The sequence below is a fragment of the Aethalodelphis obliquidens genome, unplaced genomic scaffold (genome assembly GCF_003676395.1).
Source record: "Aethalodelphis obliquidens isolate GAN/ISIS:26980383/991018 unplaced genomic scaffold, ASM367639v1 scaffold9, whole genome shotgun sequence".
Taxonomy (NCBI): domain Eukaryota; kingdom Metazoa; phylum Chordata; class Mammalia; order Artiodactyla; family Delphinidae; genus Aethalodelphis; species Aethalodelphis obliquidens.
The window spans coordinates 41,342,660-41,370,347 of NW_020837953.1; the positions used below are offsets into that span (position 1 = coordinate 41,342,660).

The 27,688-nt window shown below is 51.7% G+C and overlaps 1 protein-coding gene across 1 annotated transcript; it reads right to left on the reverse strand.

The window, feature by feature from the left end:
* Window positions 1-10,745: 10,745 nt before the first annotated feature.
* On the reverse strand, window positions 10,746-26,516 carry LOC113622179 (kazrin-like). The gene is made up of 5 exons (XM_027110111.1): window positions 26,090-26,516; window positions 24,687-24,788; window positions 24,025-24,191; window positions 16,053-16,167; window positions 10,746-14,453 (listed from the first exon to the last, which is right to left on the reverse strand). Exons 1-5 carry the CDS (start codon window positions 26,207-26,209, stop codon window positions 14,289-14,291), a joined length of 669 nt encoding a protein of 222 aa, XP_026965912.1. The 5' UTR covers window positions 26,210-26,516; the 3' UTR covers window positions 10,746-14,288.
* Window positions 26,517-27,688: the final 1,172 nt, after the last annotated feature.

Below are 27,688 nucleotides of genomic sequence, written 5' to 3' on the forward strand. Positions count from 1 at the left end.
TATGTCTGTTTTAAAATGTTCACAATCATGATGATCTGAATGGCAATGCTTAACTGTATTTCTGTGGTTCAACAGCTTTTCAGGCTCTTCTTCCAAGGATAACATTGGCATAGGCTTCAGGGATATTTGGATGAAATGCATAAAACTGTGTGTGACATTTGCATTTTTTATACTAATAATTCAGTTATATTATTCACTGACTTCTACTCAGGGTGAGTTGTAACATGGCATGCTAATGCTTCAGGTATGACCGTTCAACAGAAGGAAACAAAACAATGTATTATAGCACATGTGTGGCATTGTTAGAAATAATTATATAACTTTAAAATAATCACATTGAAAAATTTACTGATTATCACTACATATAAAAGATGATACATAATTAATAGCACCATATTAAATAAACACAAACCCCTATATGTATAAAATAAAACAATCTTCACATTTGCTTTAATACATACAGTACAACCTAACCTTTTTGTGTCTCAGTCTCTTCATCTGTAAAATAGTGATACTAAGAATACTTGCTTGTGCGGTTGCTGTGAGGACTGAATGAATTTTATTGTATTTAAAGAACTTAGAATAGTGCCTGGCACCTAGTAAGCACTATGTAAGATGAACTATTATTATTATCATTATTAATTTCTGTTACCTATGAAATAGATGTCATTTATCAGTTAGAGGTGCGTGGTCCCCATCCCAGCATTCATCACAGTTTTAAGAGTCACATACACACTTTGGAAAGGAAGTGCTGTGTTTCTGTAAATCATTGTTACTTTGGTGTATTAGTTATGTACTGCTGTGTAACAAATTTCCCCCAAACTTGATGGTCCTGGGAAAAACAACATTCATTATCTCACAGCTTCTAAGGGTCGGGATTCAGGCGTGGCTTAGCTGGGGGTCCCTGGCTCAGGGTCACTCACAAGCTTCAGTGAAGGTACCAGCAGGAGCTGCATCAGCTCAAGACTCCACAAGGCAGGAGCTGCCTCCAGCCTCATCCCCTGGCAGGATCAGGTCCTTGCAGGCTGTGGGTCTGAAAGCACCCTCAGTTCCTTGCCACATGGGGCTCTCCGTAGCTCAGCTTACAACTTGGCAGGTGGCTTCATCCATGAGAGCAAAGAAGGGCCAGAGAACAACAGAGAGATGGAGAGTGAGTGAGTTCAGTCTTTTATAAGCTAATCTCAGGAGTGACACCCATCTTTTTTGCTGTTTCGTATTCTTAGAAACAAGTCATGCTCCAGGGGAGGGAGTTTGACTAGAGCATGAATACCAGGATGCGGAAACATTGGAGCTGTTTTAGGAGCCGCCTGCCGCCCCTGGGGCACCAATTTGAGATCAGGTGCTTTAGAAAGAACACGGGTTTGGAGTCAGGCAGAAACAGTTTGATGCCAGCTTTTCCTCTTTACCTGCGATGTGAAACTTGCACATTTCTCAGCCTCACTGAGCCTTGTCTGTAAAATGGAAGTCGTTTCGCCTGCGCCACTGGGGCCGAGCTGAGGATCAAGTGTGATCCGCCTTGATAGGCTGCCTTGACCCGTGTATTAGTTTCCTAGGGCTGCTGTAACAAATTACCAAACGTAGTGGCTTAAACACCCAAATGCATTATTTTATAGTTCTGTAGGTCAGAATTCTGACACGGGCCTCACTGGGCTAAAAATTAAGGTGTTGGCAGGACCACATTCTTTCTGGAGGCTCCGGAAGGACCACATTCTTTCTGGAGGCTCCGGAAGAGAATCCAATTCCTTGCCTTTTGCGGCTTCTAGAGGTGCCTGAGTTCCTTGGCTTGCGGCCCCTCCCTCCATCTTCAAAGCCAGAAATGGTGGTTGAGGCTTTTTTACACATCACCTCATTCTGACCCTCTTCCCTAGTCACACCTCCCTCCGCTCTCCTCTTCTGCTTCCCTCGTCCTCTTTTAAGGCCCCATGGGATTACAGTGGGCCCACCCAGACCATACTAAAATAGGATAATCTCCCTATTTTAAGGTCACCTGATTAGCAATCAATTCCATCAGGAACTGTGATTCCCCTTTGCCACGTAAGGAAACATAGTCACATGTTCTGGGGATTAGGAGGTAGATGTTTGCGGGGCCATAAGTCCACAGGCTGCCCCATTGTCCCTGTGGTGTCCTGGCACCCAGAGGGAGGGGCCCTCCTTGGCATGCCCAGAGGCCAGGATGAAGGTGCATTTTTTCTGCAGGAACGTGAGGAGGAGGCAGGTGCTGGACAAGGTGAAGTTTATGGCCATTCCTCAGGTGCCCCAGCTGTGTGTCTGACTCCCTCCGGGCTGCCCACGTGGTCCTGTGGGGCTGCTTTTATAGCTGCTCCTCAGCTGCCTCACCACAGGTGTCCTGCTCCTGGAGGCCACCCCCCTGGGCCCTCTCAGGGGAAGGGAAACCGCTGGCGCCTCGTGATGGAGTTGCATCAGCAGAGGAAGGCCTCCCGGTTGGTATCAGCCCATATCGCAGCTCGACTCCCGCTGGGGGGTCGCCTGGGTGGGAGGGAATCTGGGTGGGTCAACAGGTTCCAAATTTGTCCTGAGGCCGGCTTCCAAATTTTGCCTGTCCCACTGAAGATGTGTTTCTTGCCTTCCGTGGGGAAACAAGGGCCACCCTTTTTGGGCTGCAGGGAGGGGACAGGGATCCCTGTGAAGCTGGTTTGTTGGGCCTGAATTGCTGTGCCGTCTGTGCTGCTTTGCTCTTCCTGGGTTGGGCTGGGCTGGGGTGGTGAGGGACGTATCACCTCACCATCTAGTGGAGAGGTGTGGGACGGCAAGCTGTAACTGCCCAAGAACCGTCTACACTGGAGTTATTACCCTAGGGCAGTGGTCCCAAGCTGTACCACAGAACCATGCAAAGAGGTTTTGAAAAATACATCTGCTTGAGCCCCACTCCACACGTCCTTCATCAGAAAACCTGCAGTTTAGCTTTAGAATGTAGATCCCCAAGCCCTACCTCTAAATTCTAATTTACTAAGTTTGGGATAAGACCTGGGAATCTGAATTCTTACCATGACCTCTCCAGTGACTCTCAAGGGCAGCTTGACTTGAACACCACTGATTTTAGCAGCCCATAAGATAAATGGCCAACTGTGGGATGTGCATTTTTTTTTTTTTTAAAAAGCTGATGCTCTATTTGGTCATACTATTAGAAACATAACATCCAGGTGAAGGAAGGATGTAATATAGTGATTAAAAGTATCTGGGTTCAAGAGTCCTACTTTTGCTACTGCCGGTTTTGTGACCTTGGGCCAAGGTCTTGTCTTTCGGGGCTGTTGCGAGAACTTGAGACAATAAATAACGTGTAGAGCACTTGACACAGGGGCCTGGCCCTCAGCAGATGGGCCCTGTATTAAGAGTCTACTGTTCAGATCCATTGGGAGCTCCGTGTTTAATTTCAGTGACATATTTATGAAGGGGATGTCCAGAAGAGGAGGAGATGGAAGGGAGAGGAGAGGAGACCATGAAGAAGAACCAAGGAGAAGGCTTGAGGGTCTGTAACTGGGAGTCAGAGGTGCAACGTGTGTGTGCTGCTTAAGAAACACCAGGTCACCGTCATGCAAGGTCTTCAGACGCTGAATGAGAACACTGTCTGTGCTCTGGAACACGAGTGGCTCCCAGTGCCGCGCCTGTACCCCTCATGGAGTGTGGCCTGATCATGGGGGATACACACACAAGCATTTGCTGCAGTAGCTCTTCACATAGTTATGGGCACACTCTTCACATGTAGGTATGTATACTTTGTACATACTTGTACACGTGTGTATATGGATGTTGATGTGTTAGAAAAAATAGAGTCAGCATCACGGGTCTGTGGTTTCACAGAAGTAAGTAGCAATGTAGGGCCTGAGCCAAATTTAAAATACATGTATATGAAATGTTATGGACTGAAGGGTTATACCCCCTAAATTCATATGTTGAAACCTGATCCCCAGTGCTTTGGTATTTGGCAGTGGGGCCTTTGGGAGGTGATTAGGTCGCAAGGGTGGAGCCCTCATGAATGGGATTAGTGCCCTTATTTTAAAAAGACCCCAGAGAGCTCCCTGGTCCCCTCCACCTCTTGAGGACACAATGAGAAGACAGCTGTCTGCCACCTGGAAGAGGGCTCTGGTGAGAGCCCTCAACCCTACCGGCACCCTGATCTCACACTTCCAGCCTCCAGAACTGTGAGAAATGCATTTCTGTTGTTTAGAAGCCCCCAGTCTAGGGTACTAGGTTACAGCAGCCCGAATGGACTAAGACGTGAAATCAGTAATGTAGAGCTGGTTTGTGGGTGTGGCAGACACGGTCAGGGTAGTCTTGGGGAGCCCAGCCTCAGAGGAACTTTCTGCTTGGGTTTGGAGATGGGCCTCGGTGATGTTGCAGGTTGCTTTGCCATGAACGTAGACTGCACCCCATGCCTCCACACACCTGAGGGGCTGCCTCTGTGAAAGGGAAGCCATCTTTAGCAAGCCAGCCTGATGCTACTGACGACCTCGACGCTGGAGTTCGTGGGTTAAGTGGCCGCAAAACAACAGTCACTGGTAGTTCCTGAGAACGAAGGTGCCGGTGAACTTAGCTGCTTGGCCCCCTGCGCACCTAACAGGCCTCTCCCACAGGCTTCTCCCCTTCCTCACAGCCCCTGCTTTCAGGTTCTGTTTCTTTTCTGTCCACTATTTGAGGCCAGAGGCGTTGTTGGGTCTACAGCTCTCCCTCAGACAGTGCTATCTGCCTGGAGTGCCAGGCTCCAGGTGTTCTCGGGCTCAGTGTTCCTGGGGTGACACTGGCTCTGCCCTCGTGGCTCTGGACTGACCTGTGTTGTGAGCTAGAGCTAAGTGGCCCCAGAGAAGACCCTTCTGGACAGAGTGGCATTGAAACCCGTCAGGAAATGGAAAGTGGGGCGACATTCCTCGGGGTGTCCAGACAGCTGGTGGCAGTGAGGAGACACAGGGTGGCATCTTTCCCACAAATGCAGTTTGGCCTCTAACTTTGCAATGTCACAAGTTCAAAGGAGGGCATCTCTAGCTAGGAAGATTGGGTCAGTCCAAAAAAAAAAAAGAATTTAAGATTATTTCATCTTTCCATGTTATTCTATGTGATGCAGATAGAGTGCTTGAAATTCAGGGGTAGGTTTTGTGCGTGCGTGCATGTGAGCATGTGTGCATATGTATGTGGGATGTAGGGGGTAGGAGAAGGGACAGGAATCGCTTTGGGGTCAAGCCTAGTGCACGGTGAGTAGCTTAACTGGTCTCTTTTAGGGTCAAGAGACTGAAACCCAATTCCAGTAGACTTAAGCAGGCAGTGGGGGGCCTGTGCGGGAGTGTCGTGGACTGAAGTGTGTCCCCCAAATTCATATGTTGAAGTCTTATCCCCCAGTACCTCAGAAGGTGACTATATTTGGAGATGGGGGTCTTTAAAGAGGTGATTAAGTTAACATGTGGTCTATAGGGTGGACCCTAATCCAGTATGACTGGTTCCCTTATAAGAACAGGAGATTAGGACACAGACACACACAGAGGGAAAACCATGGGAGGACACAGGGAGAAGACGGCCATCTACAAGCCAAAGAGAGAGGGCTCAGGGGAAACCAACCCTGCCAACGCTTTGGTCTTGGATTTCTAGACTCTAGAACTGTGAGAAATTAAATTTCTGGTTTTTAAAAAGCCACATTGTTATGCTGACCCTAGCAAACTAATACAGGGAAGGAATGGGAGAGGTGGGAGGGGTTAGGGTATCACTTAACCAACCCGCAGGAAGCAAGGGTGGACCTGGCTTAAGGGACAGTTGGATCCAGGGAATATGGTAATCTGCCCTGCTCCCTCCCCCCTCCTATATGGGGATCTGGTTTGGCCTCATTCTCTCAGGCTTCTCCTTGTGGGAGGGACATGGCAGCCTGTGGCTCTGGGGCACATCACATAGCTCAAGACCTGAAAGGAAAGCAAGCGCTAACCTTCCACTCACGATGTGAAACCGTCTAGGTAGAGGTTCTGACTTTCCTACTCAGATCTCAGGGCCAACTCCTGGGGCCACCGGCAGTGGCGGGATGGGGGTGCTGCAGGGATGGGATTGTTCCAGCCAGGATCACGTGCTCTGTGACCTGAAGTCGGGGGTGGGGGCGATGCGGATGGTGGATGCCACAGGGCAACAGGGCACCGTGATCAGCAGGGCCCCAACCCCAGGAATTACCCGAGATGAGCGTGGAACAAGGCCAGCAGAAGAGGCGAAAGTGTGCTCAGCAGAGACACGGAGGCCCAGACAGGGAAAGGAAGTGGCCCAGGCCACACAGCCTGTGTCTGTGGCTGAGCCGGGGGTCGGGGCGGGGTGGGGGGATGCGGGACAGCCGGCCCCTGCTAGGTCTCCAGCTCCTAGCGTGTTTGGGAGAGGAATGTGGGCTGGCACATCAGCTGCTGCCAGGCTGCATGGCTAATTTGCTTATTTCCTATTTTGTTTGCTTTTTAATAAGATGGGGAGGATAGAGATGTGGTGTGAGATTAGCTATTATAAGTACTCACTCAACCAGACTGTTCTGACCCCTAAATGATTACCCTGTTTGAAGTCAAGAGCTCATGGGCTGCCTTTGCCCTTTAAACCCGTAATTTACAGAGCAATTGTCTGCCAGGTGGAGGGAGTGTTCCGGTATCAACGCACTTAACAATGCGAAGTCTCTTCAGCCCTGGGAACATCTGGCTTCAGGAACTTTTTACTGTAAACAGCTGGGTGTGGCCAGCCAGCCTCAGGCCAGTGGGTACCAGCCCAGACTCTAGAGAGTTAGTCCAGACTCTAGAGAGCTAGTCGGCAGGGCTAAGATCCCAGCTCCCATGCCCTAGCTCCACACACAAGGACCCTGGGAGTCTATGTAACAGCTCCGTGCCTCAGTTTCCCCACCTGTCGGATGAGAAGAACCATGCCAATCCAGAGCAAAACCACGTACAGCTGTGATTCTCAACTGCAGATGGTTTTGCCTCCCCGGGGGACATTTGGCAAAGTCTGGAGAAATGTGGGGCTGTCACGACGGGAGGTGGGATGCTCTTGGCTTCTAGTGAGTAGAGACGAGGGATGCCACTAGACATCCTGCGATGCTCAGGACAGCACTCCTCCTCCCCGCAAAGCACCTCCAGGATGTTGGCCGTGCGGAGGTTGAGAAACCCTGCCGTAAAGGACAGGGGCAAGCGTCCGGTCAATGTTGGCTCTTACTAGATCTGACCACTGAATTCTCAGTCCTGTTTCTGGTGCTTCTGTAAGCTGTCAGGCACCTGAACTCAAGTTTCTTTTCCTCTCTGAATATCAGGGGGCTCATCTTCCCTGGGGTCCAGCTGCCCTGCCCCACTGCTAGGGAGAGGAAGCATCTCAGGAAAGAAGAACCACGCCCCTCTCCGCCCCCTGGGCCACATTAAAGGATTCCACGCCACATGGTCCCCTGAGAGTCACAGGGCGCTCCATTCTCTCTCCAGATGTGAGACTCACTGGGCTGATCCCACCCCTGGTGGGCTTGGGACCTTACCCCACTGAGCCAGTGAGATTCCACGCTGAGACTTTGCTAGAACTCCCGGGTGAGAGCCTCTCTCTTGTGCAGGGATAGCTAAGCCAGGAGGTTGTGTGTCTCGTGGTAATTTTGCCAACTGTTGGGATCAACCTGTCTGGGACGTAGAGAGAGGCTACGTCAAGGGACAAAGAAAGATGAAGATTCTGAAAATATCATTTACCACTCTGGATCCAAAGCTAGTTGTCCTACACTATTCTTTCCAGAAGCCAATAAGTTCCTTTTTGTTTTTAAACCAGTGTTTTGAGTCGGGGTTTGTCACCTGTCACTGGCTAATACAGAAATCCCACCTGTCCTAGACATTTTTTTCCCAGTTGTATTTTTCTAGGGCCTTGCCTTTCTTTTCCCCCTTTGCCAAATCATAAGCTTCTTGAGGGCAGGGCTTGTATAGAAAACTAAATTATCTCAGGGTACTGTGTAGCGACAGAACTTTCTGCCATGATGGGAATGCTCTGTATCTGTGTCCTCTGATGTGGCAGCCGCCAGCCACAGGCAGCTATGGAGTGATTGAAATGTGCTGGTGCAGCTGAGAAAGGGAATTTTAAATTTTATTTAATTTTAGTTAATTATTATAGTAATTTAAATTGCCACACATGGCTTGGCTGCCGGATCAAACTGCATAGCTGTGTAGCATCTTGTACTGGCGGTGGTGCTCTGTCGACTTTTATTGATTGATTGATTGATCTGTTCATTTGCTTAATGAACAGGGAGAGAGTGTGGGCCACTGTATTGGTGGACACAGCCCCACGGGTCCCACGCGGATAACTGTAACGCAAAGTGAAGAACACAGAATGTTTCGGAGGAGGCCCAGATCAGATTCTCTGGAAGCTCAGGGAGGAAGTTCAGAGAGTAGCTGGAGGTGAGAGCAGACAAGGTTCTCAGGGGGAGTAATCAAATACGAGATCAATGAATCGGTGCAAAAAAAAGGCCTTTTTTCAGTCCCACTTACTGTGCTCCTCCCACAGGACCTTTGCATGTGCTGACCCGCTGTCTAGAATCCTCTTCCTTTTCTTCTTCACCTGCTGAACTCCCTTCTGCCCAGGCCTCACCTCCTCTTGACTACATGAAATCCCCATAAGATAAACTCTCTGACGACCAGCTACCTCTGCTCTCAGGACTGGGCACAGTTACAATTTCACACTGCCCAGGAGTATTTGATTCACTTCTCTCTTCCCTGCTGGATGGGAAGCTCTGTGCGGGTAGAGGCTGGGCAGAATTTCATTCACGTCGTATCCTCAGCATTTAGCTCAGCATCTGCCTGCCTGGAATGTTCTTCCCCCAGAGCTTTGCAGGGGAAAGTATGTCTCAGCTCAAAAGTCCTCTAGGACAGCGCCCCCCACCCCCACCCGCTTCATCACGTGTACCACTCATCACTTCTGAAATCAGTCACCCCAGTCATGGATGAGTTTCTTGTCTTCCTTTTCTAGGTTATATGAGTTCTAGCCCTGTATCCCCAGCATCAAGAACAGGCCCTGGTACCCGAGAGGATTTACTAAATACAGTACGTGCGGTCAGCCTGCTGAAACTGGCCATGCCCAGGCCTGTCTCACAGTGTCTTCTAACTTCTCCAAATCCTCCCTGTTCAATGCACACTTCCCGAGTATTCACCCTCTGCCAGAGCTCAGCAATGAGCTAGGGAGTCAGGCTGGGCTCCTGTCCTGGGAGAAGCATACAATCGGCTCATTGGGGTGGGGTTCCATCAGGGCCAGTCGGACACCTGGGTGGAGGCTTCAGACCATCCCCTACCTCCTGTGATTTGGGCTTTGCCAGGAGGGCCCAGCTGTCAGCCATGATCTTGATACTCAGTGTGTGTGTCTCTGGACTAGCAACACAGCCTGGGGGCTTATTAGAAATGCCAAATCTCAGGCCCCGCCCCAAACCTCCTGAGTCAGCATCTGCATCCCAAAAATACCTGTCCCTCCCAGGTGCATTTTTTTTTTAAAATAAATTTATTTATTTTATTTATTTTTATTTTTGGGTCTTCGTTGCTGTGCGGGCTTTCTCTGGTTGCGGCGAGCGGGGGCTACTCTTCATTGCGGTGCGCAGGCTTCTCATTGCAGTGGCTTCTCTTATTGCGGAGCACAGGCTCTAGGGGCGTGGGCTTCAGTAGTTGTGGCAAGCGGGCTCAGTAGTTGTGGCTCGCGAGCTCTAGAGCACAGGCTCAGTAGTTGTGGTGCACAGGCTTAGTTGCTCCGCGACATGTGGGATCTTCCCAGGCCAGGGCTCAAACCCATGTCCCCTACACTGGCAGGCAGATTCTTAACCACTGCGCCACCGGGGAAGCCCTCCCAGGTGCATGTTAAAGTTTGAGAAGCATCGAGCTAGGACACCTGTGGTTCTACCACTGCTACGGACTGAATGTCTGTGTCCTCCCCAAATTCTTATTTGAAATATTCTAAGCCACAATGTGATGGTATTAGGAGATGGGGCCTTCGGGAGGTGATTAGGTCACGAAGATGGTGTCCTCATGATGGGATTAGTGCCCTTATAAGATATTAGACAGCTTGCTTCCTCTCTCTCTCCCTGCACTCTGGGAGGACACAATGAGAAGGCACCCATCTGTGAACCAGGAAGAGAGCTCTCACCAGGTGAATTAGCTGGCACCTGGATCTTGGACTTCCCAGCCTCTAGAACTGTGAGGAATAAACGTCTGTTGTTTAAGCCCCCATAGTCTCCGGTATTATGTTGTAGCAGCCCGAGCTGACTGAGACGACTGCTGAAGATCTATTCTGACAATCTGGAAATGTGAATACCCTGGAAGAGGGACACGGTGAAGCAAGTGATATCAAGGGAGGGGTGACTGGTCAGAAGTTCCCCTCCTGACAGCGGGGTTCTGGGACAGGAGGCAGCACTCTGATGGGGACAGTAGGCGCCTGACTTTTCCAATAGGACAGAATGCACCAGAGCTCCATTTTGAGTGCTGCCACCTGGTAATGTAAGTCCTGTGCTGGAAGGTGGGGGTGAGGGTGGGAACACCAACATGGTAGTGGGGGTGGTGCTCAGCGGGGAGGAACGAGCCTGGGATCTGGAGGAAGGTGACTGAGCTGGAGTCCTGCCCGGTCACGTCTTAGCTTAATAGAGCTGGGCAAGCCCCTCAGCCTTAACCTCAGTTTCTCCATCTATGAAATGGGTTAATAATCACCCCTCTCAAAGAGACTGTTGGGAAAACTGAATGAGAACACACAGAGAAAAAGGCCAGCTCATCAATGAAGTGTTTTGGAGTAGTATTTATTGTTACAGTGTTAAAATTCACTCTTGGGAAGACATTCCGGGCCATGATCAGTAACTAAAGGTCAGGAACATCATCTTAGCTCATGGACAACTCGTTTCCTTTGCACCCACAGACTCCCTGGGGTGTCAGGGCTCAGGAAATTCTCATCAGCCAACCACTGGGAATGATGTTAGTGTCAGAAGATGCTATTTCCCACAAGGTTTCTTTTTCTTGCCACTCCACTGCCAGGAGCCCGTTGGAACCTCGAAGGGCAGAGCAGAAGTGACAGTGCCCAGAAAATATGGGTTGTGATGGGAAGGGGGAGAGCTAGGCTTGGAGCACCGAACACGGAAGTCACATCTTGCCAAATCGTCCTGTTCTGCCGGACTCAGCCCCGTCTGGTGACCTAGAGATTGGGGGTCACTGTTCTGAGGCCCTTCCATGCTGGCTGGGCTGCGTGGAGACCCCTTCTCCTCGACTTCATCTGGTCCAGGTTCTCCTGTGGCTTCTCCTTGCCTCCTGCAGCCTGGGCTCTGATGATTGCGAGGCTGACACGGACAGATTTCTCGGAGGAAAGCCCAGCTCAGCCCAAGACAAGAGAGACTTGTCCACAGACAAGAGGCGTCTGGGGTCAGAAAGCTGGTGCCTTCTGACGGCTCTGGTCCCCAGCTTCTGAGAGGAATATGGGGTGTCTCTGCCTACCCTGGTTCTCCCCAACCTCTGGCAGCACCCATGGGTGCAGGTGACAACAGCTCTCACAGAAGCACATTCACATGGTTCTGAGGTCCAGATGCCATGTCACCCTTTAAGGACCAAGACCATGACTCGGGCCGTTTGGACAGGATGTGGCAGGTCACTGTGCTGTGGGCGGCCGCTCTGCCAGCCTTTGTTAACCGCTTCCAGAACCTCTCTGCCAAGTCTGCACCCCCTGCTCTTCTTGCCCGCTCTTGAAGCAGAGTCGACGTTTAGGATTTTCCCAGCAGACAGAGCTCACCTGATTTAACCCTGTACGGAGGTCGTTCATTTATCAGCCAACCCATCCTCATGTTGCAAAGCATCCAAACGCTTGCCTGGGGGCCAGGGATACAGAGCATCTGGGAGGCGAGAACGTGCTCTTAGGGCACCGTTTGGACCAAAAGGCCCATCCGAGTTTACCCACGTTGCCCCAGGCCTGCCGGCCCAGTGCTGCGAATGTTTTGGGCACTGCCATCCCTGCCAGTGACCCCCCCCCCAACTGTCCGCTTGCCCATCTTGTCCCCAAGTCGGGGAACAATGCATTGGTTTCAAATAATCAGACCTGCACCCAGGCACCTGTCGGTTTGCCATTCCTGCTCACCCTGCGGGAATAACTGCCTTCTGGGTTTGCTCCTTCCCGAGAGGCAGATCCTGGGGTGCCGGCTCCGCCAGCCTGGATGCTGGCTCGGGAGTGGCCTGTGGCATCAGGTTAGAGGGAGGTTTTAACTCCTCTCTCCGGCTGCGGGCTCTGCAGCCTCCGATCCCGTGTGTGTAGCTGAACGTCATGAAGTTACTGGGTTTGGAACCTCCACAAAGCTTCACCCCTTGTTCCAGAGCTTCACCCCTTGGGCCCTGGAATCAGAAATGTGTCCCTAGGAGGCCAAACGTTCAGACAAAAGGGGGCATCCACGTGTCCACAACTAGGCATTTGGTTTCCGGTGGTGAGAAAAGCTGTGCTTGTGTTAAGGTTAGGAAACCAAGGTCAGGAAACCATCGGCCTCAGGGAGGAGGAATTCTCAAGTTCATCAGGCCTCGGGTTGTGCTTTTCCTTGAGGGGAAGTAATTCACTGGGTTGAAGAACGTGCTTTGACGGTTCTTGGAGGCTGACCCTGCTTCTAGTCCTGGAAATTCAAACCTCTTATAGACTGTTGGTGCCAAAGGCTTCAATGGAAGTCGAGCATCGTGGTTCCAACAAATGATTTGCTTTGATAACCTAAGTGTAAGTAGAACTCCAATGCCACGTGCCCTTCCCTAATCATTCCTCAGCATCGAGGTCAATGAACTCAAGCCTGAGCACATAGATCAAACTCATTTTCAAGGGTTATGTACGTGGGATTTTCCTCTTTTGGGGAAGTCAAGTCCTACTGGGGGCTCTAGAGAGTCTGAACATTAAACATTTCTTGCCCTCCTTTTGCACGTTGCTCCAATCAGAACAGTTGGAGAGGACTTCCCTGGTGGTCCAGTGGTTAAGATTCTGCCCTCCCATTGCAGGGGGTGCAGGTTCAATCCCTGGTCGGGGAAGTTCCGCATGCCGTGCGGTCCGGCCCCCAAAACAAACAAACAAAAACAACAACAACAAAAAACAGGCGGAGAGAACCAGTACTACATCAGTACAGTATCAGTTCTGTGTTGTAAATGGGAAAGTAGACACCCACCCTGGACCCCATAACTTCCCACCTGTCTCCTGAGAGGTTACAAAGTGTTACAGACGTTAGCAAGTGTTAATCCTCACAACATCCCTGGAAGGGAACCAGAAGTATTGTAGATGAAGACATTGAGGCACAGAGAGGTGAGGCCACTGGGAAGAAGCCACACAGCAAAACAGTAGTAGAGTCAAGAAGAGGGCTGGGGATCCTCTGCACCACCTTAGCGACCTGTGAGATTCAGCTCAATTAGGATACTGGCGAGCACACCTGTGTGTCAGGTGACAGACGTCACAACAAGGTTTGCTGGGTTAATAATGACAACCGTTTCCCTGTTCCCAGTCCCAAACCCACTGTCACACTTGGTACAGTTGTCACGGACCTAACCCAGTCAACTCCGATCCTATCGACATGATATCCTTCATCCTGATGACCAGATATCTGCATTTCCTGGCAATGTCACTGCTCAGCCCCACCCCCGCAGGGATGTCACCTGCCTCCCAGGTGACACCCAGGACAGCCACTCCCGGGAGGAGGGAGCACGTAGCCCTTTAACATGTCCACCCGGATGTGACACACGGCATTTAGGATGGGAATGACCTTCCCGTTTTGCCTTCTCCCAAGAGAGATTCAGTAATACAAGTCAGAAGCCGAGTTATTGGTCATGGGGGGCATGGATGCTGGAGCTGAGACCTCCGCCAGGCTGGCCAGAAGGGTCCACGTGGTGACCCGTCAGCCTCCAGCTTTGCTAGCTCCTGGTGCTCACTGCTGGCCTCTGCGTGTCTGGCTGGAGTCCCACCTGCTCCTCCTGGGAGGGTGTTTTGGGGAACCCTGTGCCTCTTTCCATCCTGGTGGCTCAGTTCAAGGCTCCCAGGACCACTTGAACTGCTCAGTGGCTGAGTCACTCCGAGGTGGAGCCTTGATGACAGAGGTGCCGGGCACCCTGACGGGCCCTCTGGGCCAGTCTCCCTCCAGTGAGCACGGAAGTCCACAGCCCGCTCAAGTCAGGCAGGCTGGTGCCCCCTCGTTCCCCGGGGTTCCCATCCGCAGTCACAGCAGTCTGCTGGGATTTCCCGGGACTAGAGGAGCACCCTCAGGCCAAGATCACTATGTACAACAGCGACAGTCCCTGGCTGTCCTTCATCCCCGGGTCTCTCTGTGTTGGGTCTGGTGGAGCATCGGCTCCTTACACGTTGGTGACCTCCAGGCCATTGTAGCCCTCCAGACGGCACTGCTCGGGCCTGCCCTGGGAGTCATCGTCTCCGCAATCTTCGTTTTGAAGAGAGCCATAGTCATCGTGGAAATCGGGGTCTTTGCTGCTGAAGCCCCTTCCTATCTTTCCCAGGGGCAGCTGAGAAGAGAGGAATGAGAACAAAGGACAGGAAGAAGAGAAAAAGAGAATTGAATGTTCTTGGATCTGGGAAATGTGGGGTCTCCAATTTCAATTGCTGTGTGACCTTACCTAACCACTCTGTGCTCCTCCTATTAGTAATAATACTCCACTCCTCAGGGAGACTGAGAGGACTTTTATGAGTTAACCTTAGGAGAGAGCTTTGTGTTCCCAGCTGGAAGGAACCCGTTTGTTACTGAGGGTGAGGGCAAATATAGTCTTTCTGATTATCTACCGAAGTCTCTCACCTTCCTCTTCAGCAGGAGGAGGGGGGGTGAGAATGAGTGTGGGTGGGCGTGAGGTCTGACTGCATTCCCAGGTCAAGAAGAAGAAATATTCCAGCATCGCCTGGTGTGGCAGAAAGAGTGTGGGTTTTGGAGACTCACCAACTGGGGTTTGGATCCCTGCTCTGCCATTTCCCAGCTGTGTGACCTTGGACAAGTCACCTGTCCCCTCTGAGCCTCAGTTTTCTTAGCTACAAGATGGGTCTAATAATTCCTTTCTCCCAGAGTTGTTGCAAAGAGTAGAAATCCTTCTGGGAAGCACACAGCAAGGTGCTGGGAGACAGTAGCTATAATTATCAGACACGGTGGCCGCTCAGTAAATAGTTCTCTCTTAGGGTAGTCACGGCAGTGCTTTGTGATGATTTATTGATTTGATCGCCTTTCTTTCTGGACCAGTGTGTTTCTCAACCTTTCTTTCAATACTGCCCCCCCTTAAAAGCAGACTTTTTAGACATTTTTTCCCTAATCACACTCCCACCATGAAATTTTCATGCCACAGGTATACTGTGCACTGTTTATGTGCCATGTGCATAGCTGTGCTTTATAAATAAAACGAGTAAGGTTTTTTGTGCCCTCCCTGAGCCGAACCCATTTTGACCCCTTCGGGGTGACAGCACCCCCAGTGGGAATGCACAGTCTAGACTGAGAGCATCTTAATGGTGAGGGTGGTCATTTATTCATGTTTATCTCCCACACTCAGGACGTGCCTGGGATGCCCTTAGTACCCGAAACTGTCCGCTGAATAAATGGAAGAATTTTGGATTCTCCGCTTCTGTCGTCTGTGTCTATACACCTCCGTTTAGGAATCTGTGTCACCCCGAGTCCACACGATCAGACCCAACTACACATGTTCTTACGCACCAGAGGCTCACCCGCTGCTTTCGGTCAGGCCACTGGAGTTCAGAATCTAAGTCAGTGGCCCTTAGAGTTTAGGGTGTGTTGGAACCCTCTGGGCAGCCTTGCGGCATGCGGGGTTCCCCTTGCCCCCGAGGCCCTTGAGTCAGGAGGCCCCAGGTGGGTCCCAGAAGCTGTATGTTAGGCATCCACCCAGGTGAGTCTGATGCAGGCAGGTGAGACCTGCACCTCGAGATACAGTGAAAAAGACCCCACAAGGCTGAGTGTGTCTTAACCATCATGCAGGTCCCTTGAGGGTGGCTTCCAGGGCCTCTCTCCCAGCTGCACCTGTGACCTGGCCCATCGGCCCCCCTCCAGACGACACAAAGACCTTTCTTTCCCAGGCTGGGGGACCCCCAGGTAAACACATGGAGCGACCTACCCGGCCAGTCTTGTACTTGATCCCACCGCTGTTCTCCTCCTTCCCTGCCCGGGTGATGCTGGAGGCCCTCCCCGGGGGCGTTCCGAATCGCTCAGCCTCCCGGATGCCTGTGGAGCTGAGGAGAGACCCAGTGCAAGTCAGCAGGGCTGCGGCAGCCGGGGATGTGTGTCAGCTACTGCCACCCAGAGACACAGACACTCACTCACTCCAGGAACAGTGACCGCAACTGCGGTGTACTGAGTATCTCCTACGCGCCACCACCGTGCTAAGCACTTTACAGACACAATCCTCACAGCACACCTAGAGGCCAGGCTGCCATCTCTCGCTGCCGATGAGGAAAGGGGGCACAGAGAGGTCAAGCGACCTGCCCAGGATCACACAGCTTGAAGCGGCACAGCCAGGATCTGAGCCCTGGTCTCAGAGACCCCAAAGTCTCTCTTAAGCCCCCAGTGTCCTGCAAAACCTGTCAGAAGAGGGGAGACTTGATGGGAGAAGCCCCCCATGTCAGCTCATTAGGTGTGACTGGAGAATCATCAAGAAAGTTTCCCCCACTCTGCATTGGGAATCTGGGTCCCCCACTGACTTGTTACCCCCATCGCTCCCTTCCCTGTACAAAAGCATCAAAGGCTTCTGTTAGAATTGGACTTGGCAAACTACAGCCTGTGGGCCGAATGCAGCTAGCTGACTGATTTTGTAAATAAAGTTTTATTGGAACCCAGTCCCTTGGTTTGCACGTTGTCTATGGCTGCTTTCTTACTACTTGGACACAGACCACCTGGCTCTCGAGTGCTAACATCTTCACTATCTGGCCTTGTATGGAAGAAGCTGGCCAGCCCCTGTGTTAGAATCTTAGTGCTGGTGCGTATGGAGTATGGAGTTGGGGCGAGAAACTGGTTCAGAGCCAGGACTTCCGAACTTCGTCCTCCCACCTGCCTTCCTTCTCTTTTAGAACTTGGGCAAACCAGTGTGTCTCTTGGACTCCCGTCTTTCTCTGCTGGCCCCAGCATGGGCAGAGCCTTCTGTACCTTCCCTGTCAACCTCAGCAATCCCAAGACGCTGGTGTCCAGCATCTTCCTTGGGGCTTCAGTGGCGTTGAAATCCTGGCTCGACTCTCCACTGGCTGCGTGACCTCGAGCGTGTCCCTTCATTTCTCGAAAGCTGGGTTTCTCTATCTGCCAGGTGGGGATCGTATTAGAGCCAACTTCACGAAGTGATCGCGAGGGTTAGTTAAAAAGTGCTTTGGAGCTTAGCTGGAATCCAGTAAGTGGCTATAATGATAATGAGTCATATTAACAGTAAAAACTTATTACAGAGGAACTGGCTCTGGCTGACGGGCGGTCAGGAGGTGGCTCTACAGGAGCTGTGAGCCTCGGCTCAGGCCACCACGGAGGTGGACTCATGAAGAGAAATGAACCTTCTAATAGCTTTTAAGCTGCCTTCGAGAAGCTCTGCTTCTTTGGGGGCAAGTTCTGCAGAGGAAGTTCAAGGGAGGGGAGGGTGCTGGGCAGGGGACCGCACTGGCTGCTGGGCGGCAGGTGAAGGTGAGTTCTCAGGTCCCCCGGTGCCAGGGCATCCTCGTCACAGGGAGGCTCTTGCTCTGCGGTGGGTCAGGAACTGAGGTCTTCATTGATGACCTCCCTCTCTCCTCCATCTGGGGATGGAATGCCCTGGGTCTCGTGGGGAAGCTGTCCTAAGTGCAGAAGCCATGATGCAGCCAGCTGTGTTTGCTGTCTTGTGGGAAGTGCATGACACCCCCCTGAGTCATGGAACATCAGCTGTCTGATGAACTCGGGAGAACTCCAGAGCCCCTTCTTTGGTTTTTCACTGAAAAAGAGAAGGAAGTCCAGAGGGGATGTGTGTCTCACCCGAGGATACCCAAGACACACAGTGGCAGGGATAGAACTTGAACTTGGTTCTCTAGAAGCAAGATCGAGACCGTGTTTTTCCCACCTTGGGGGTCAGCGTAGGACCCAGAGGAGGAGACAGAATGTGGAGTGGGGTTAATATCAACATTTCTCTTCTAAGGTCATTGGCGGATTAAATGAGGGGACACATACAAAATGCTGAGTGGGGGCTGGCATAGCATGAGCAGTTGCTGTGATCGACACTGGGGTTGAGGGGTACAGACCTGGCTTGAGTCCCTGCTCAACCATCCCCTAGCTGTGCCCTCATGTGAGCTGATTCCCTTGCTGGGCCTCCGTTTCCTCATCTGTACAATGGAGCCCAGTATGCAGTTCTGGTCTTAACAAACCAACCCCTGAGCAGAAAGTGGCTGCCTTTGTGGTGTAGACAGAGGAGCACAGGGCAGCTCCTGCCACCACTGTGCCAAAACACCTTCCCGTCTAGCTTTTTCCTCCGTGGCTAAAACCGTACCGTTCCTCCTGCGGATTAAAAGTCACGAAAATGCAAATAGGCCGAGCGCAAGGCTACGGTCTTACGGAGACTTGAAATGGCTAATTGAATATTTCTGCTTCCTTTGTCAGACCCTGAGGGAGTGGAATGCTGGAAGGATAAGTTTTAATGAGGGAAGTTTCTGGAAGATAGGGCATCTCTGTTGACTCATTTCCTGAGTCAATGTACAGGGTGTCCGGGCACTAAAAAGGCATCGTGTGCAGGAAGGAAGGTGGCGGGGTGGGAATCAGCCTCTGTCAGCGGGGCTGGCCTGAGGGCTGAGTCTCACCCAATTAAATGAAGGTTTAGGAGGCCGTGAGGTGCAAGATGCTTTGGTGGAGCTGAGTGAAGTGGGGGAGGACAGAGTATTAATTGGCCGCCTACTGTGTTCCAGGCATGACGCCAGGTCCTTCCCCTGAGTCAGCTCCTTGAACCCTCCCGAAGCCCTGGGGAAGAGGAGTGATTGTCTGCATTTCAAGATGAGGGAACCGAGGCTCCAGTTTCTTGCTAAAACCACAGATGATGGAAGAGGAGCCAGAATTCAGCCCCCAAAGGCCCTGCTGTGCCCCCTCCTTACATAGGACCGCGATTCCATGGACTACACCGCCCCAGGGCCTGGTCTCTGGGCTCACAGCTCAGTGATCCTTTGGGGGTGGGGTGAGGCAGAATATTATGAAACATCACCTTCTTGTGGGTGCCTGAAAATCTCAATGTGCCCCTTCCCCCACCTGGCTCAGGTGACCTGCCAGGGGGCCCAGGAATACTCCCCCTTGTCTGCTGCCTGGATCTCTCAGACCTGGGTAGCCTGCCAGCCAAGGAGGTAGAGCTGTGACAAGGCCTCTTATTCTGTGTGCTCGAGGGTTGAGTCTATTTGAGTTCATAATGGAATTGCTCTTCCCTGCTGAAATGCGAATGAGAACACTGGAGCAAAGTGACAGAAAGGGGAGCCCCATGGAACCAACTCAAGAGGAAACTGCTTCACTGAGATGCTCCAGCGTTCCTGTGAGGTCAGGGGACATGAACTGTTAGTTATCGTGGGTGTCTCTGGGTCAGGCTCCACGTTCACTTTGTCTCACTGTTTATACTTCGGGTTGGAGGCTCAAAGGTCCCCTGGGAGGGGCCTAGGGAGATAAGACCACTGCTCGACACAGTTCCCCTGTTGTTCTGGCCACTCTTTCTGCCCTTTAGGGAAGCAGCAAAGCACGATGCTTTGAATCCCAGCTCCTCAGCTTACAAGCTTATGGCCCCAGGCAAGATATGCAGCCTTGCTGTACCTCAGTTTTCTCATCTGTGAAATGGGGCTCACGCACCCACCTGTAGAAGGTGGCAACAACGTGCTAGGTTCTGAGCCTGGCCCGTGGCAGAGCTTAGCAAATGGTTATGGTAGCTTGATAACCCCACCTTATAACTGTGTCTGGAGGGGGAAGGAGGAGGGAAAGGAGGGAGATGCCGGCTGACTCTTGCATCCTTGGAAACAAAAAGGGGCACTTTGGGGCCATGGGTCACAAGGCCACAGGATGGGGAGGAGTATTTACAAGAGAGATGCAATGTTTGCCTGATGCTTCCGAGGCCTAAAGGGGACTCTTCTCAGGCCTAACATTCAGAGAGAATCTAAATGAACTACAGGCTGAATCCGCCTTGTGCCTGATCCTCTGTTAGTGACAGGATACACCGTCCTTCAGGCAAGTGCTGGAGACGGTCACACATTTTCATTAAGGCTTTTTTTTTTTGGCTCCTGTGATGCTTTGGAACGGCTTGGCCACTCCCTGCATCCTTTTGGTCCACGGATTTATTTCTCTGGATCTTTAACGCACGGTCCTATGACAGAGTTGGTGCTAGACCGGGGTTTACAGGGAGAAGCAAGAAGTCAGTGTGTGTCAAAGCAGACATCACAAGATGATGTCAGAAAGTGCCCCGCCTCAGTCCCTTTGGTCATATGGTTGTCATGGCAATGAGAGGAGGCTGGAGAACATGATGTCATATTGGAACCTATAAACTCTTGGTAAATGTGACTTTCCTAGAGTTGGGCTGCGTACTGATGTTCCCTGACTTCCTGGTCACGGGCCATTAATACATGGGGACTATAATCTCCCAAGATGCTCTGAGCTGACTGCCCCCCTGTGACTACAGGCATCACATCTACCGGGTGACGTGGGATCACAGATGTGATCAGGGGTCACGTCTCCTGGAGAGTGGAACCAGGTGCTCATCAGCCCCCACCTCCAAGCTTCCTGGTGTGGTGGAGGGTCACAGGAGTCCCTGCTGGTAGATTCCAGCACTGCCACGAACTCCCATCTAGTCTTGAGCAGGTCACAGCACCTCTCTGAAGCCTGTCACCTTATCCGTAAAAGGAGGCAACGATTCCTTCTCACTCAGCTTCCTTCACAGGGAGGAGGAGAAAATGAAACAAGGGATGTGACAGCACTTTGCTGACGATGACATATGATATCAGTGTGAAGGGCTGCTGTTATGACCATCACTCTGTTTCACCCGGCCTGGGATTCAGTCCCAGGGTTGGCTTCTCAAGTCTATTTCGATGGTTCGGGATGTTTCCTCAAACTGGAATCTCTCCACCCGATCTAAGCATTCTGGGAGGACTCACCCCAAAAGACCTGCCCTGCCCTTTCTCTTTCTGGAAAGCTGAAATCAGCAACAGAGAAGGAAAAGGAGTGAGAAGGCAGTAGACAGGATGAGATACCTAGACCACTGCAGAGCTGTCCTGGGCAAAGCCCGAAGATCTTGGTTAATATAAACCCATCAGACCTTCCCAAGCATCTCACCACCTGCCTGGGGATCACTGTCTCCCTGGCGTTTGGCTTAGCTGGGGACTCTTGTACCAACAGCAGTGGGCTGTAAAATTCCTTAGAAACTCATGGAGTTCTGTCTTTCCCCAGCTAACTGAAAGTCTGATCCCCTGGCCCATGGCAGGGTCTCAGCAACGGGCCGCGAGGTTCCAAAATCCCACATCCCACGTGGAGACCTTGATTCATAAGCTATGACCAACATGTGGAAAAAAACAGCATCAAGGGAAAAGGTCCGAACAGGGAGACGGGTCTGGGGTCTGGTACTGGCATTGCCTCTTGGTTCCCTGGCTGAGCAGCCTCAGAGGTAAAATGAGGAGCCTGGACTGAGTCCATTTCCTTCTTCCTTGTCCTGACATCAGGAGGACTGCTTTCATCTGGTTCCTGAAGGAGTCTCTGACCTCCCAACGACCTAAGAACCCACGCTATTTGTGCCCCGTTGAAACATCCCTAGTGCTCACCCACTAATCCTAGACAGTCGTCAACATACCTCCCACCTCATGGGGGGTCAAGGGTTTAATCAGTCACACAAATGTTATTCACACTGGCTAATGTTTAGCTAGAGCTGCCCCTCCAGGGCTCGGAAGATCTTAAGACTGTTACAGATCACATGGCTCCAGAAGGGAGGTAAAGGAAGGTGGAAAATTCTGAGAAGAAAAGCCTTTTTCCTGCACCTGTTGATTCATGGCTCATGGAATAGGGTTCTTGTCAAAACCACCTCAGCATGCATAAAATGCATGAAAATGTAGATTCCCGGGCTCTGCCAGCAAATTCTGGTCCTGTAGGTCTGAGTCGGGGATGAGGTATCTGCATGTTACAAGAGCACCGATGATTCTGCTGCAGGGTCTATGAGAACTGCTTGGGTATCAGCCTGCCAACGGGGGAGGGCAGTCCAGGGCACCTGGACCCTGCGACAGATGCACAATTTTCTCCCACCTGCATAACATGGGGTGTGGCTCAGCCGTTCCCTGAGGCCCCATATAGTTTGGGGGTTGAGCACTCAGGCCTGACGCAGAGAGCCTCAGGTTCAAATCTGGCATCTGTTAACAAAATGAGCTGACCGTTAGCTAGACTGACCAAGAGTTAAAAAGGGCAATGACTCAAATTAGTAAAACTAGGAATGAAAGAGGGGATAAATCTACATAAATAAGAGGGATTACAAGGAACTGATTATATAATCAATTGTATGCTAACAAAATAGCTAACTTAGATGAAATGGACAAATTCTTAGAAAGATATAAACTATACACACTACTATACATAAAATAGATAACCAACAAGGACCTACTGTATAGCACAGGGAACTGTACTCAATATTTTATAATAATCTATAAGGGAAAAGAATCTGAAAAAGAATGAACATATATATATATAGATATAGATATACACACACATATATATGTGTATATATGTATAGAAATGAATTGCTGTGGTGTACACCTGAAACTAACTTGATATTGTAAATCAACTATACTGAAATTAAAATTTTTTTTTAAAAAGTAAGAACTTAAAAAAAGATATAAACTACTGAAACTGACTCAAGAAGAAACAGAAAATCTAAATAGACCTACAATGAGTAAAGAGTTTGGATTAGTAATAATAATAACAATAATAATAAACTTCCCACAAAGAAAAGCCCAGGACCAGATGGCTTCACTGGTGAATTCTACTAAATGTTTAAAGAATAATGAACAGCAATCCTTCACAAACTCTTCCCAAAAACAGAAGATGAGGGAAGACTTCCCAACTCATTCTATGAGACCAATTTTACTCTGGTAGCAAAACCAGACAAAAATATCACAAGAAAAGAAAACTACAGACCAATATCCCTTGTAAATACTGATGCAAAATTCCTCAACAAAACACTAGCAAACCTAATCCAGCAACATATAAAAAGATTATACACCACAACCAACTGGGATTTATCCCAGGAATGCAAGGTTGGTTCAACCTCTGAAAATCAATCACATAATATATCACATTAATAGAATAGAATTATACACCATGACCAACTGGGATTTATCCTAGGAATGCAAGGTTGGTTCAACCTCTGAAAATCAATCACATAATATATCACATTAACAGAATAAAGGACAAATCCGGGCTCTGCCATTTACTAGCTGTTTGACCTTAGGCCCGTACCTCGGCTCCTTCAAACAATTTTCTCCATCTATAAAGGAGGGACAGTGAAACTAATTTCTTAGCATCATCATGTGGCTAGAATTAGTGCCCATGGCATGTGCTCAATAAATGGTCATCTAACCCTAACCACAATCATTGTAAAAGGAGAGAGTGCATTGGGAGTTCATCTGTTCACGTGTTTATTCTCTGGCCACTTTTCAGATGAGGAGCCTGGGGTAGGTGGGCCGACATGGTCTGCTCACCTAGATGGTAAAAACCACTAAGACGCCCATCCCTGTCTCCAAACCTTTGTCCCCATAGTCAGCCCTGCCTGGAACAGCCATCTCAACCTCTCAGGCCAGTGCGAATCCTCCCCAGCTCAAACCCCACCCTCACATGGCCTTCCTCATACACGCTGGTCACTCTCCCTTCTCTAAATGCCCATTTTAACCACACACTCTATTCAGAACCTGACTGCTCCTCTCTCTCTTTCTACTCTATGACGTTCAGGCCAAAGCACTGCACTTCTCTGAGCCTCAGTTTCTGGATCTACCAAAGGAGACCGCTGTGTTGCAAAGGAACAGGTGGGATCCAGGAAGGAGGGGCCAGGACCATCCGTTTGCAAAAGCTGCGAGCTGCAGCCAGCAGCCCACACTCACTTGGCCGGGTGGAAGACGGCACTCATCTCCTCCGCCAGGTGCCTCCGGAGAATGTGCTTCCCGCTGGGGATGCCCAGGGCCGTGGCCATGGCCTCAGCGTTGAACGTGGGTTCCAGCACCAGCACGGCGCCGTGGACACCACTGTTGGTCAGGTTGTCTGCGTACTCCTGAGGGCAAGACACGAGGCCGGTGAGCCACCCTGCTGGCCTGAGGCGGCCCCACCTCCACTGGGGATGTGGCCCCAACAGCAAGGGCTTGACCTCCGGGGACCAGTTCGTTTAATACTGAGAGGGAACCCCACCCCACTCTTTTAGGGCCATGAGAGCAGCGACTGGACTATTTTGTCAGTGACATACCCAGACCGAGGCAGGCAGCCCATAAATGCTTGTTGAGGGAGAAGATGGGTGTGGATTCAATCCCACCCTGGCTTCAGAGAGCGAGAATGGCTCAGCATTCCCTCCCGCCCCATGAGGGGGGTGCTGCTGGGGGGATGGCAGGAGCGGGGAATAGTTCCCTCCTCTTGACTGACAGGAGGCAGGTTATTCTTGCCAGCCTGGGCGACGATGCCTCGGCCCACGTGAAAATGGGGATTGATTTGCACACACACAGACGTGCGTGGGATTCGCCCAAGAGTCACCCCCAGCCCCGCCATCTCCCCTCACCTTCAGGTCAATATCTCGCACCCACTTGAGCACCCGCTGGTTGGTCCAGACCACGGGGTCTATGTTCTGCGTCTCGCAGCGAGCCCGGCGCTCCTGGAGGGCCTGTTGGGGTGGGGAGGGTGGGTCAGCCGGGGGGATGAGGCTCCACGGTGCTGGCAGGGACCTCAGCATGCTGATGTGAGGCTCCTGGCCAGGCCATCCACGGCTGCTCTGGCCACGTCGATCCTTTCATTCTGGAAAATGGGGAGAAGCCCACTTCCGGGGTGAAGGAGCCTGGAGGCAGAGCCGCCTGCATCTGGAGGCTGGGGCTGCCTGGGACCCACGACGGCTGCCTGGTCGTGCATCCCAGCACCCTGCTCACCTGACTTGGAGCAGGTGCTCGATGCGTGTTTGTGGAGGGACGTCCCCAGACGAGGCCACCCATTTCCACACTTCACCACCATGATCGGCCCACTCGTCACCTCCTGTACCAGACTGGGGCTCCTGGGGGCGGGGCCTGTGTCCTCATCACTTCCTGTGCCCAGGGCTCTGCGTTGGGTGTTTGAGAAGGCCATGAAGACCCCTCTTCTGTCCCTCTCCTCCCACCCCTGAATTGCTTGTGCTCTGACGGTGCTCTAAGAAAAGTAAGCCCTCTGCACTCAGCCCCACAGACCCCAGCAGCCTGGGGCCCCTCCCTCGGGGGACTATTTGGGGAGAGGTGCCGGTAGGCCTCGGAGGAGCTGAAGTAGATGCCCTGGGCTCTCTGGCTTGGCAGCACTCAGAAAAGGGGGCACTCAGAGTCCAAACTCTATATGCCCTACAGTCCCCCAGCTACCTGTCTGCACTCCCGTTCACCCTCCCACCTCAAACCCAGCATGGGAACCACACAGGACTCTCAGATCCTCTGCTGCCACGGATCTGTCCTCTGGGCCTTAGTCTAGGCTGTTTCCTCTCTGGGCTGCTTTCCCCCTCATACCTTCTATTGACTGACCCCTGAAATTCCTCCTTCAGGTGTCACTTTAGGTGTCACTACCTCTGGGAGGGCTTCTCTGATCCCTCTGGAAGCTTCTCCTTTGCGTTTTCAGAAAACCCTGGGCTTCTCTCATTGGGACAACCTTCCATGACGTTGTGACCACAAGCTTCTTTGTGGTTTCCCCTGAGAAGCAGTGAGTTCTTGGAGGATGAGTGTTTCCCGTTTCCCCTGAATTGAGCACAGGGTCTGGCCCATCCCCAATAAGCAATCGTTTAAAGGAGGGAGGGAGAGAGGAAGGGATGGATGGGGGGATGGACGGATGGACAGGTAGAAGGATGGATGGCCGGATAGATAGCTGGGTGGGCAGATGAACAGGTGGTTGGATGGACAGACAGTGGATGCGGACAGGAAAGCGGGGCTGTGGAAGGTGCCCCCCTGCCCCGCTTCTCACCTCCCTGCTGAAGTTCACTTGGTACAGCAGCTCGATTCCCAGGAGGATGCTGATCTGGTGGAACTTCTTGGACACATTCAGGTGCTTCTCCAGGTCCCGCTTCATCAGGGAGTTCAGCATCCGCCCATCGACCAGGTGGTTTTGGAAGGCCTGGGAGTACTGGGACAGGCCGATGTCATTCAGCCAGGCCTTGGCCACCCAGTGATGGTCCAGGTCAGCAGCTTTGGACAGGCTGGTGGGGAGAGACACAGCCGGAGAGAGGGATGGGTGGGGAAAGGTGGCAGAAACAGAGGGACAGGGAGAAATGGGGCAGAGATGAGCAGAGATGAAGAATGAGAAGCAAAACAATGGCGGGGAGGGGACACAGACATAGAAATGAACAGGGATGGAGTGGAGAGACAGAGAGGAAGAAAGACAGAGGGCAGAAGTGGGGAGAGGTGGATGGAGGGGAGAGAGGAGGAGACAGGGAGAGACACAGGGAGAGGAGGACAGAGACATAGGAGAGAGACACAGACACAGAGGAGACAGAGAGAAATAGACAGAGAGAGAGGCAGACAGACACAGAGAGACAGAGACAGAGGGAGAGACAGAGACAGAGGCAGAGACAGAGACAGAGGGAGAGACAGAAACAGAGAGCAAGCCCCAGAGAACAAAAAAGGGATCAGCAGACAGGCAGAAGGAACAAAAGAAGAGACCACGTTCAGACACACTGAGAGTGGAAAGGGACATTGACAGAGCCGCAGGGACGAATGCAGCAGTAGGCAGCACCTCTGGGGACCCCGGCCCCCCCTCCACCCAGAGTCACACAGCAACACGTCTTGGAATCAGAAATAAACCCTACGTTTTGGTATTCCAAGTCCTCTCTCCTCACCGCCGTATCTCAGATTTTCTGTATCCCACCCAGAACTTCACCCAGTGCCACGCGCATGCGCACGTAGTAGGCGCACAACGAATACGTCTCAAAAGGATAAAAGTGTGGTCCCCTCAGATGTCATTCCCCTTCTCGCCACAGGGTGGCAGCCTCGCAGAATGAATGAGGACGGCGCCTCCCACCTGCGGAGGAACTTTGAGAAACGACCGGACGGAGGTGATGCCGGGTAGGGAGCTGCATTGCTGAAGTGGGAGCCTCGGGGGACCGACCAAAAAGGGATCCTGATGCGAAAGAGAAAAAATGGGCTTACGGAGTGACGCCGCCCTCCTCCCCAGGCCTGGGATCTGGGCCGGCAGGGGGAGCACCCCTCACCCACTCCCCAGCTGGGGTGGGATGGAGGCTGTGAGTAGAGCACCCTACCGGCCAAGCTGGAGACCTGGGTGGAGTTTTCAACCTCATCTGACTCCGCTTCCTCCTTTCTACTCTCCACCGCTCACTCTACGCACCGTCGTCTCCCCTCGGACTTCGTCTTCTAACTGGTCTCCCTGCCTCTGGGGCCCCTCCAGGCCTTTCCCTAGGATGGAGATAGCGGATCACGCCCCTCCCCTCCTGCTGGTGTCCTCGATGGCTCCTAGTTTCCTTCCTCTGCTCCAAGGATGTGTATTGAGCAGCTGCTTAGCTCCGTGCTGGGTAGATGCGGCCTTACAATGGGCACATCTCCCATTCAC

Bases quoted from the DNA above. Each gene is read 5' to 3' on its own strand.
- LOC113622179 (XM_027110111.1), bottom strand. From the start codon at position 26,209: ATGCTGAACTCCCTGATGAAGCGGGACCTGGAGAAGCACCTGAATGTG. The intron at 24,192-24,686 runs GTGAGGGGAGAT...TCTTGCCCTCAG, and splicing joins TGCGAGATATTGACCTGAAG to GAGTACGCAGACAACCTGAC. The intron at 16,168-24,024 runs GTGAGTGTGGGC...GTCTCTCCTCAG, and splicing joins GCCGTCTTCCACCCGGCCAA to CTCCACAGGCATCCGGGAGG.